At 38.8% G+C, this 12,758-nt stretch overlaps 1 protein-coding gene across 2 annotated transcripts in view; it reads left to right on the top strand.

The window, feature by feature from the left end:
* The window catches only part of trim46b (tripartite motif containing 46b), a 59,458-nt gene that overhangs the window by 27,222 nt on the left and 19,478 nt on the right, over positions 1–12,758 (top strand). For both annotated transcript variants that reach the window (XM_061931115.1, XM_061931116.1), the window contains exons 6-9: positions 1,447–1,542; positions 1,658–1,911; positions 2,028–2,149; positions 7,908–8,249. In XM_061931115.1, the coding sequence (XP_061787099.1) occupies positions 1,447–1,542; positions 1,658–1,911; positions 2,028–2,149; positions 7,908–8,249 (814 nt within the window). The remainder of the gene's footprint in view (positions 1–1,446; positions 1,543–1,657; positions 1,912–2,027; positions 2,150–7,907; positions 8,250–12,758) is intronic.

Below are 12,758 nucleotides of genomic sequence, written 5' to 3'. Positions count from 1 at the left end.
ACTGTGCACCAGTGCACAAAGCAAGGTCAATAAAGACATGGATAACAGAATCTGGTGTGGATGAACTTGACTGGCCTGCACAGAGTCCTGACCTGAACCCGATAGAACACCTTTGGGATGAATTAGAACGGAGACTGGGAGCCAGGCCTTCTCCACCAACATCAGTGTGTGACCTCACCAATGCGCTTTTGGAAGAATGGTCGAAAATTCCTGCAAACACACTCTGCAACCTTGTGGACAGCCTTCCCAGAAAAGTTGAAGCTGTATCAGCTGCAAAAGGTGGACCGACATCATATCGAACCCTATGGGTTAGGAATGGGATGGCACTTCAAGTTCATATGTGAGTCAAGGCAGGTGACCAAATACTTTTGGCAATATAGTGTATATTCATTCCTTGTTCTCAATTTATAAATCAATGGTATAAAACAAGTAAAACATCAATATGTTTTTTTCTTTCTTTTTTTTTTAAAACTTAAAACATTGATAGAAAAGTCATAAAATCATGAGTTTATTTAATGTTATCAAAAAATATAAACCTCAAAACATCACACCTTTTACTGCAATCTTCTTAATAAATGTGGCAAATTTAGACATTTTAGGTTGCAACAATCACAAAAAACTAGGGATGTCCGATAATGGCTTTTTGCCGATATCCGATATTCCGATATTGTCCAACTCTTTATTTACCGATACCGATATTAACCGATATATACAGTCGTGGAATTCACACATTATTATGCCTAATTTGGACAATTACCGGTAGGTATGGTGAAGATAAGGTACTTTAAAAAAAAAAAATAAAAAAAAATAAAAAAGAAAGTAAAACAATATAAAAACAGTTACATAGAAACTAGTAATTAATGAAAATGAGTCAAATTAACTGTTAAAGGTTAGTACTATTAGTGGACCAGCAGCACGCACAATCATGTGTGCTTACGGACTGTATCCCTTGCAGACTGTATTGATATATATTGATATATAATGTAGGAACCAGAATATTAATAACAGAAAGAAACAACCCTTTTGTGTGAATGAGTGTGAATGGGGGAGGGAGGTTGTTTGGGTTGGTGCACTAATTGTAAGTGTATCTTGTGTTTTTTATGTTGATTTAATTTTTAAAAAAAAACACAAAAAAAAACATACTGAAAAACGATACCGATAATTTCCGATATTACATTTTAACGTATTTTGGACAACTCTACAAAACAAAACAAAAATATATATATATAGTCTGAGAATAAAAGTTGGATTAAAAATTGGATTTCTACAAATTTGCAAACAAACAGAGAAAAAGCAGTACAATCTAATAAAAACGTGTACTTTTTTTTTTTTTTTTAACTATAAGAGTGTGATGTTTAATACACATCTATAGCAGACATTGTAGTCGAATACAAAACATGCAACAGCATAATTTCTTAATCGTTTTTTTCTCTGTGTTTGTGATAGGAGAAGATTACAAAAGAGATGAACTACATTCTGTCCAACCAGGACACGGTTCTGTCTCAGATTACACAGCTGGAGAGCGCCATCACTCAGACGGAGGTGATTAATGACCCAGACAGTGGAACGCGAGCGCTAAAACGCGTTCAAAGTCAAACCTGGTTTTGAAGGCATTGAGTATTCAGCAGGTGTCTAAAACACGTGCGTCCGCATTTAGGTGAACAGCGTGTCCGCCAGAGAGCAGCTGGCTCAGAGCATCAGGGACCTGACGGCGGCTCTGGCCGAGCGCCACGCCTCGCTCACCCAGGCCCTGGAGGCGGCGCGCCAGAAGCGAGGCGAGGCGCTAGGCTCTCAAGTGACCGAGCGTCGCAGCTTGCTGGAGCACGCCGGGCTGGTGGCCTTCACGCAGGAGCTGCTGAAGGAAACAGACCAGCCCTGTTTTGTGCAGGCCGCACGCCAGACGCATAACAGGTACGCCATTAGTGCGGCCTGGAAAGGAAACTGACCATTGTTCTTTGTTTGATGTTTTTAGAATAATGAGGTACTGGAGCCAAAACTACAAGAACTATTTTCTGTGCTTGCATCAGGTTCAACAAGGCTATAGAAAACCTGCAGCACTTTGCTCTGGCTGCAGATCCGTCTTTCAGGCACTTCCAGCTGGATGTCTCCAAAGAGCTCAAATTGCTCACAGAACTGAATTTTACACGAGGTAAGAACATAAAAACTACCACAGTGCTTTCTCAGTTATTTTCTGTCATGACCCCACCTGGGTTGAATTACTCAATCACTTGGTGATACAGTGCATCCGGAAAGTATTCACATCGCTTCACTTTTTTCCACATTTTGTTATGCTACAGCCTTATTCCAAAATGGAATGCATTCATGTTTGTCCTCAAAATTCTACACACAATACCCCATATTGACAGCGTGAAAAGAAAACACATGTACATACAAACCCCGTTTCCATATGAGTTGGGAAATTGTGTTAGATGTAAATATAAACGGAATACAATGATTTGCAAATCATTTTCAACCCATATTCAGTTGAATATGCTACAAAGACAACATATTTGATGTTCAAACTGATAAACATTTTTTTTTTACAAATAATCATTAACTTTAGAATTTGATGCCAGCAACACGTGACAAAGAAGTTGGGAAAGGTGGCAATAAATACTGATAAAGTTGAGGAATGCTCATCAAACACTTATTTGGAACATCCCACAGGTGAACAGGCAAATTGGGAACAGGTGGGTGCCATGATTGGGTATAAAAACAGCTTCCCAAAAAATGCTCAGTCTTTCACAAGAAAGGATGGGGCAAGGTACACCCCTTTGTCCACAATTGCGTGAGCAAATAGTCAAACAGTTTAAGAACAACGTTTCTCAAAGTGCAATTGCAAGAAATTTAGGGATTTCAACATCTACGGTCCAAAAGGTTCAGAGAATCTGGAGAAATCACTGTACGTAAGCGGCAAAGCCGGAAACCAACATTGAATGACCGTGACCTTCGATCCCCCAGATGGCACTGTATCAAAAACCGACATCAATCTCTAAAGGATATCACCACATGGGCTCAGGAACACTTCAGAAAACCACTGTCACTAAATACAGTTGGTCGCTACATCTGTAAGTGCAAGTTAAAGCTCTACTATGCAAAGCGAAAGCCATTTATCAACAACATCCAGAAACGCCGCCGGCTTCTCTGGGCCCGAGATCATCTAAGATGGACTCATGCAAAGTGGAAAAGTGTTCTGTGGTCTGACAAGTTCACATTTCAAATTGTTTTTGGAAATATTCGACATTGTGTCATCCGGACCAAAGGGGAAGCGAACCTTCCAGACTGTTATTGAAGCAAAGTTCAAAAGCCAGCATCTGTGATGGTATGGGGGTGCATTAGTGCCCAAGGCATGGGTAACTTACACATCTGTGAAGGCACCATTAATGCTGAAAGGTACATACAGGTTTTGGAGCAACATATGTTGCCATCTAAGCGCCGTCTTTTTCATGGACGCCCCTGCTTATTTCAGCAAGACAATGCCAAGCCACATTCAGCACGTGTTACAACAACGTGGCTTCGTAAAAAAAAGAGTGCGGGTACTTTCCTGGTCCGCCTGCAGTCCAGACCTGTCTCCCGTCGAAAATGTGTGGCACATTATGAAGCATAAAATACGACAGCGGAGACCCTGGACTGTTGAACGACTGAAGCTCTACATAAAACAAGAATGGGAAAGAATTCCACTTTCAAAGCTTCAACAATTAGTTTCCTCAGTTCCCAATCGTTTATTCAGTGTTGTTAAAAGGAAAGGCCATGTAACACAGTGGTGAACATGCCCTTTCCCAACTACTTTGGCATGTGTTGCAGCCATGAAATTCGAAGTTAATTATTATTTGCAAAAAAAAATTAAGTTTATGAGTTTGAACATCAAATATCTTGTCTTTGTAGTGCATTCAATTGAATATGGGTTGAAAAGGATTTGCAAATCATTGTATTCCGTTTATATTTACAGTTGATTGGCAACACTAAATTGGCCTTAGTGTGTGAATGTTGTCTGTCTATCTGTGTTGGCCCTGCGATGAGGTGGCGACTTGTCCAGGGTGTACCCCGCCTTCCGCCCGATTGTAGTTGAGATAGGCTCCAGCGCCCCCCGCGACCCCAAAGGGAATAAGCGGTAGAAATTGGATGGATGGACAATTTCCCAACTCATATGGAAACTGGGTTTGTAAGTAAGCACAGCCTTTGCCGTGAAGCTCAAACGTGAGCTCAGGTGCATCCTGTTTCAACTGATCATCGTTGAAATGTTCCTCGAGCCGTGGTAAATTCAGCTGATTGGACATGATTTGAACAGGCACACATCTGTCTATATATGAGGTCCCGCACTTGACAGTGCGCTCCAGCGCCCCCGCGACCCTGAAGGGGCCAAGCGTCAGAAAATGGCCGGGAGGATGGACTTGACCAAGATTGAAGTCGAAGGAATTGTCTGTAAACCTCCGAGACAGGATTGTCTCGAGACACACATCTGGGGAAGGGTAGAGAAAAATATCTGTGTGGAGGTTGCCCCCCAGTGGGTTCTCCAGACCAATCACCGACATGAGAGCAGGATCCAGGTTCACAACATAGACTTATTTTCTCCACAAGTCTCTCGGGTGCTTTTCAGCAATTGTATTTTCCTCAATAAATCTCTCGGGTGCTTTTCAGCAATTGTCTTTTCCTCTCTCGCTCGCGCTCTGGCTCTAGCTCCAACTCCCACTCCACACGTCTCTCCTCCTGGCTGCTGCTTTATAACAGAGCGACAGGTGATTAGATAACCAGGCCCAGGCCTGTCGCTGATTTCGAGGCCGGTCCTGGCACACCCCGCTTCGCTGCAGGCCCGCAGGCCATGCCCCCTCCACAATCTGCTACCTTGAAAGTCCCAATGAGCACAAAGAACTCATCCATAAATGGAAGAAGTTTGGAACCACCAGGACTCTTCCTAGAGCTGGCCAACCGTCTAAACCAAGGGCCCTAGTCAGGAAGGTGACCAAGAACACAATGGTCACCCTGTCAGAGCTACAGCATTCCTCCGTGGAGAAAGGAGAACCTTCCAGAAGGACAACCATCTCTGCAGCAAACCACCAATTAGGCCTGTATGGTAGAGTGGTCATACGGAAGCCATTTTTTAGTAAAAAGTTTGCCAAAATGCACCTGAAAGACTCACAGACCATGAGAAAGAAAATGACCTTGTCTGATGGGACAAAAAAATTTTTAAGTTTAATTTTTAAGTTTTTGGCGTGAATTCCAGGCATCATGATTGGAAAAAAACAGGCACCGCTCATCACCATGCCTACAGTGAAGCTTGGTGGTGGCAGCATCATGCTGTGGGAATGCCTTTCAGCGGCAGGATCTGAGAGACTAGTAAAGATAAAGGGAAAGATGAATGCAGCAATGTACAGAGACATCCTGGATGAAAACCTGCTCCAGAGCGCTCTTAAACTCAGACTGGGGTGACGGTTTAACTTTCAACATAGAAGCTACCCTAAGCACACAGCCAAGATGTCAAAGGAATAACTTGCCAGACTTGAATCCGATTGAACATCTCTGGAGAGATCTGAAAATGGCTGTGCACCGACGCTTCCCATTCAACCTGAGTTTGAAAAAATGGGCAAAACTGCCCAAAGACAGGTGTGCCAAGCTTGTGGCATCGCATTCAAAAAGACTCAAGCTGTAATTGCTGCCAAAGGCATTGAGCAAAGGCCGTGAATACTCATGCACATGTGATTTCTTAGTTTTTTATTTTTAATAAATTTGCAAAAAAATATTTTAAAAAACTTTCACATTGTCGTTATAGGATATTGTCTGTAGAATTTTGCGGAGAAAAATGAATTTATTCCATTTTGGAATATGGCTGCAACATAACAAAATGTTGAAAAAGTAAATCGCTGAGAATACTTTCCGGATGCGCTGTATTTATGTATCTGGCATAAATACTCTATGCGGTTGTTTAGGTACACATAATTATGGCGACCAGACATTTCACTCGCTGATCATCACTGTGGTTTATACTTTGTTTCTACTAAACGTCTATTCAGCGGTGAGTCAACATGTCCTTTGTAATAGTCTTAGTTGGGTTTAGCAGCATGGTGGCCGCGTCCATTCAAAAGCCCATAGAGATTATTTGCTAATTAATCATCATTTGAACGCTGTCATCGTGTCAGATTTACGGTCGTATTTCTAAAACAACCATACTCTTTAAGTTTGTATTGTAGCCAAATTTTTTTTCCAAATATATGATGTCCTAAAACCTTTTTTTTTTTTAATATTAAATGTGTTTTGTTTACTTTTCCAATGTATGCCGAAGTGGCAATACAGGTTTGAATAGGCTTCACTGCGGTAGGCAATATCAGAGACTTATCCTTAGACCCATCAACCTTTTTATTTTTACCCTTTCATATAAACTTTGGACAATATCTAGAATATAAACACATGTCTATTGAACATATTGGATTAATTGAATTGTAGTTCTCAATAGAGTCTTTTTGTAAATTGTACATAGTGAATATTTATAGTAAATACAAAACTTTGCTTGTCTAATATCAATACATTATTTCTTAATATCTTACTATAAACGTACTTGAATTTCATTTTTGATAATTGTGTCTTTTTTGCACACACCCACCCAAGCTCCAGACCCACTATTTGAGAACCACTGTTATAGCACATATCTATTGTACATCAACATTGTAGAAATGCAGTTTTAGCTACAGCGCAGTACAAATCAACTGTATTTATATTCATATTTTACTTGTTAATTTATCTCCCTAGTTTCTTTCAAACATATATCTTGTTTCTTCTTTTTTTCTGAATGTTATATTTTACTGTATATGTAGAAAATGGATGGATAGATGGATATTACATGTTTTTTACACATTCTTTATTTTATCTTACTGTAAAAATTATATCTTTATTATATATTTTATCTTCTTTTAAATATAAAATAAAATGTATTACATTTTAAAGTATATATATTGTACATTTGTCTAATAATTTAATATAAACAATACATTTAATAATACATGTTATTAATACATTTATTTGAATTTTTTTTTTTTATATATATAACCTCTGTTTTTGCCTTCTTCAATTCCATCCATCCATCCATTTTCTACCGCTTGTCCCTTTCGGGGTGGCGGGGGGTGCTGGAGCCTATCCCAGCTACGTTGCTAAAACAAGCACATTTTATTAAGTTTTTTAACCATGTATTTTAAGTATTGAATATTAAATCATTTTTATTTAATCTAAAAAAATATTTTAAAGTGTTGTGTCATTTCAAATTTTAATTGTATTTCAGATACAATTTTAAATGTTAGTTGACATTGTACTCAAATCTGTATTTAAAATGTCTATTTTATGTAAAAAAAAAAAAGTTAATTAAATGTGTTCCATACACATCAAAATTAATGTTATTTCTCTCTCTCTATATATATATACAGAATAGAAAGTACTTTATTGATCCCTGGGGGAAATTCAGCACCACAGTTTGCTCACAATAAACAATAAACACTTAAGTATTTTTACGTATTTTAAGTATTTTTTACATGTAAATAATATAAATACAGTCTATTATACAGCATTATTCACATGTGAATAATATCAATACAGTCTATTATACATTCAAGTACAGTCAAAAAGGAACATATGCATTATGGCTGTCGGTATGAAGGAGATATATATATATATATATATATATATATATATATATATATATATATATATACATATACATATACATATATACATATACATATATATATATATATATATATATATATATATATATATATATATATATATATATATATATATATATATTCACTTTATTCTATGTAATTCAATGAATCTTGTATTCAATTTGATTTTAAATTTAACTTGTATTATAACAGTGGGGTTTAGTTTGAAAAAGTATTTAAAATATTTTTTTTGGGCCACAGCTCCTCAGGCCCCAGTCCTAGACACCCAGCATTCCTTGGCCTATGACCAGCTCTACCTGAGCTGGCGCCTTCCGCCTTCCTCCGCGCCCGCCTGGCACTTTTCTGTGGAGTATCGCCGCCGGGGGGTGGTACCCGGCGGCGCGTCCAGGGGCAGCAACAGAGGGGGGCTGGTGGCCGCCGCCCGCTGGGGCTGGCAGCGGCTGGACGAGGTGAGCGGCATGAGCGCCGTCATCGACCGGCTGGAGATGGACAGCGTGTACGTGCTGCGGGTGAGGGGCTGCAACAAGGCGGGCTACGGCGAGTACAGTGAGGAGGTGTACCTGCACACCCCTCCAGCACCAGGTACCAAAACTCAACTACGGTTTTACCCCTAAGGGACATTTGGTGCCATTACATGTTTATTTTGTGTGGAAAATCAAATAAAGTTACCAGAGAATATTCACTTTTAAAACATTTTCCATCTTTATTCCTTAAATTAGCCTAAAATACACTTTTTAAAAGTAAGGTAGCATTACTAGTGTAGGGGTCTTCCACGTTTTCCATGCCAAGGACCCCAAAACTGGAGTGGGGACCCCTTATTCATACTGTAAATTATGCTTTAAATTAAACTAGTTCTAAAGACATTCAAATAAAATAGCATAGCTCCGCTAATAGCCACTAACATGCTAATTGCCCGCTGGCAACCAGGGCCACTAATTGCTAGGTGGCAATTAGAGCTTTAATCGCTTGCTATCTTAAATGCTAAGATGAATATATATATTTTTCATATTTACATTCATATAGCCATACCACTGACATTTCTAAACTATATACTACAGTGTGTTGGATTCATGTTAATGTGTATTCAAGCACATTTAAATTTGTGAAACAATTGCCATGAAAATATCTACTTTGCGAAAATGTATTGAAATCTGTCATGTACGGAACCAATTAAAAGTAATAAACAAGGGTTTACTGCATTGGCGTTGTTAGGCCTATTTTAGGGGGGCTCAAGCCCCCCTAAAATATTCTTAAGCCCCCCTAAATAATTTGGTGTTTTTTTGTTTGTTTTTTACAAATAAATGCCGACATATTCATTATAAAGTGGCCCAAATATGAGTTTAAATAAATAATCATATAACCTGTTATTATTCACTCAGTTTCCCCTCACTTCGTAGCGTAAGGTAGAGAGCCCCTTTCGTGCGTCGGTATCCAATCCATTCCACTTGTTCATATAGAAAATGCCCACATCACTCAAATTCCAGCCCGCATTTTATCTGCGACCTTGCTTGCGGTCCTGCAGGTGTACGAAGCACATTATCTTCCTTTACAATGAGTGAAGCTGCACAAAACCTTGTGTGTGCAATTGTAAATAATTTATTTTTTAAGTTTTGTGTTTCTTGTAGAATCTATATAAAGTAATATACATTAGCCTATTGTTAAAATAATGAAAAAAACATCATTAAATATATTTGTTTTATTGTATTGTTACATTAATAGCTGTTTTATTATTATAGGATGGCTTGTTAAACATTTAATAGGATTTTCAGAGGGAGGAAAAACCAAGACATTTAATATAAAATGTAAAATGAATAAATACATAAAAAGAAAAAGAAAATATATGGTTAAAAGCCATCGTCCCGGGGAGCATTTCATTTCGTCCCGTGCATTTTTAGAAAATAATAATAATAACAATGAATAATTTCTAAGTCTTTGTTAGCCGTTTGTGAAGTTTTGTGCTCGTGCGTAACATTCGCTCGCATCCTGTGCATCTCCTGGGGGCAAAGCCCCCCCTGTCCTTAAAAGCTAGCGACGCCCCTGGTTTACTGTACTGGCCTTCTATTTTTTATTGTCACTCTTGTCCACATGATTGGGGATAATCGTTCCCATTCAAAGCAAGCAGCAAATAATTTCTGCAAAAGTGCCTTACTACTGAGATATTATGAGTATGTCTCTGTTTATATGTTTTCTAAATGGCCTTTAAAGGGGTAAAATCCCCCAAATACAAATAAAGTCTGTATTTCACGCAGAAGTAGTTTTAAAAGACCGACTCGTTCAAAGATGACAAAATATATTTACCGTATTTTTCGGAGTATAAGTCTCACCGGAGTATAAGTCGCACCTGCCGAAAATGCATAATAAAGAAGGAAAAAAACATATATAAGTCGCACTGGAGCCAGACCAAACTATGAAAAAAAACTGCGACTTATAGTTCGAAAAATACGGTATGTTGTTTTTGCAGCAGTTTTTTGGGAAGAACTTAAGACCTTGAGTGTGAGTTTTCGTTTTAAATCTGACGCTGCAGAAAAAAATAATCCATCAAAATCAATGTTGCTACCGATCATTGATCCATGCTTGAAATGTGTTTTTAGTCATTATAGATTTTTTTGAAATAAAAAATACAGTGGAGTTTTGTGAACATAATGCAGTCCTTCTCAATTATCTTCTGTAGGAAGAAGAAAACATTTTGTTTAATATAGATCAGGGGTGTCAAATGTATGAACAGGTTTAATCCGGCCCGCGTGCCGCAGAATGAGTTTGCGGAGTATAGAAAATGAGCTGCAGTTTTTTAATGAAAGAAACTGCTATTCTAAATGTGTACACATTTCACAATAGCAATTCCAGGAAACCACATTATACTGTTTAAAGATGACGTGTCAGCTGACTTTAAGCACCCTCTGGGTTGGCTGCCGCTACTCCAATCAGCGCAGGTGCAAGAAATCATCTGTCCCTGTTGTGGCTAATGCTGTAGCATTGTAAATAATCCACTCAAAATATAAAATAAGATGGTAAGATGCAAAGACCATCATTTTCCTAGTAGTAAGAGTTCCGTGCAGCGCTCGCAATTGGTTGATGGTGCGATGCGCACCCTGAACTCCATTGTAAAAATGTGAGTTTCTACATTTGTCGTTTGTTCTATTTTATTCTTTGCTTAAATCTACCATGTTCACATTTGTGCTGTGGCAGTTTTGGAGGTCACGAATTTGGCGGTATGAGGAAACACTGTAGCTTCTCCAAACACGTTTTTTAATGGTGAACTGCCAACATGAGAATGCTAAACAGGAAGTGCTTAAAGTTTAATGGCTTTGTAAATACACCGAGACAAAGTCTAAGTTCATAGTGTTCCTCACAGTGTTTTTAGAAACCGCCCCAATTTTTTGCTCAGAATTTTTCAACTAACTTGAAGTGTTTTGCCAAGAGGATTATTTGTAAGGTGCACATTTTTAGAATGTGCTTGGTCTAATTTTGGCCAAAGTAAGACAAAGAAAACAATTTTGAAGTTATCTTTATTTTTTTAAATTATTATGCCATGGTTTTTTCAGTTCGGCCTGCCTGGGAATAGAATTTCCTCCATGCGGCCCGTAAGCTAAAATGAGTTTGACACCCTTGATATAGATCATATTAAAGAATAACTTTATTAACTGCATGATACTATTTACTCACTATTTGAGAAGGACTGACATAATGGCATGTGAAGGGTAAAAATACAATAAATAAATATACTTATTATAAACGACATAGTTAGTATTTTGCATGTTTATTACAGGCTAAAGTAGTTTTTAAAGGGGAACATTATCACCAGACCTATGTAAGCGTCAATATATACTTTGATGTTGCAGAAAAAAGACCATATATTTTTTTAACCGATTTCCGAACTCTAAATGGGTGAATTTTGGCGAATTAAACGCCTTTCTAATATTCGCTCTCGGAGCGATGATGTCACAACGTGGCGTCACATCGGGAAGCAATCCGCCATTTTCTCAAACACCGAGTCAAATCAGCTCTGTTATTTTCCGTTTTTTCGACTGTTTTCCGTACCTTGGAGACATCATGCCTCGTCGGTGTGTTGTCGGAGGGTGTAACAACACGAACAGGGACGGATTCAAGTTGCACCAGTGGCCCAAAGATGCGAAAGTGGCAAGAAATTGGACGTTTGTTCCGCACACTTTACCGACGAAAGCTATGCTACGACAGAGATGGCAAGAATGTGTGGATATCCTGCGACACTCAAAGCAGATGCATTTCCAACGATAAAGTCAAAGAAATCTTCCGCCAGACCCCCATTGAATCTGCCGGAGTGTGTGAGCAATTCAGGGACAAAGGACCTCGGTAGCACGGCAAGCAATGGCGGCAGTTTGTTCCCGCAGACGAGCGAGCTATCGACCCTAGCTTCCCTGGCCTGCTGACATCAACTCCAAAACTGGACAGATCAGCTTTCAGGAAAAGAGCGCAGATGAGGGTATGTTTACAGAATATATTAATTGATGAAAATTGGGCTGTCTGCACTCTCAAAGTGCATGTTGTTGCCAAATGTATTTCATATGCTGTAAACCTAGTTCATAGTTGTTAGTTTCCTTTAATGCCAAACAAACACGTACCAATCGTTGGTTAGAAGGCGATCGCCGAATTCGTCCTCGCTTTCTCTTGTGTCGCTGGCTGTCGTGTCGTTTTCGTCGGTTTCGCTTGCATACGGTTCAAACCGATATGGCTCAATAGCTTCAGTTTCTTCTTCAATTTCGTTTTCGCTACCTGCCTCCACACTACAACCATCCGTTTCAATACATTCGTGATCTGTTGAATCGCTTAAGCCGCTGAAATCCGAGTCTGAATCCGAGCTAATGTCGCTATAACTTGCAGTTCTTTCCGCCGTGTTTGTTTGTGTTGGCTTCACTATGTGACGTCACAGGAAAATGGACGGGTGTATATAACGATGGTTAAAATCAGGCACTTTGAAGCTTTTTTTAGGGATATTGCGTGATGGGTAAAAATTTGAAAAAAACTTCGAAAATATAATAAGCCACTGGGAACTGATTTTTAATGGTTTTAACAATTCTGAAATTGTGATAATGTTCCCCTTTAAAGACTCAGTGA

The sequence above is a fragment of the Nerophis lumbriciformis genome, linkage group LG37 (assembly GCF_033978685.3).
Source record: "Nerophis lumbriciformis linkage group LG37, RoL_Nlum_v2.1, whole genome shotgun sequence".
NCBI lineage: Eukaryota > Metazoa > Chordata > Actinopteri > Syngnathiformes > Syngnathidae > Nerophis > Nerophis lumbriciformis.
The sequence above is the reverse complement of the archived record's forward strand: the minus strand, read 5'-3'. Positions and strand labels throughout refer to the sequence as shown.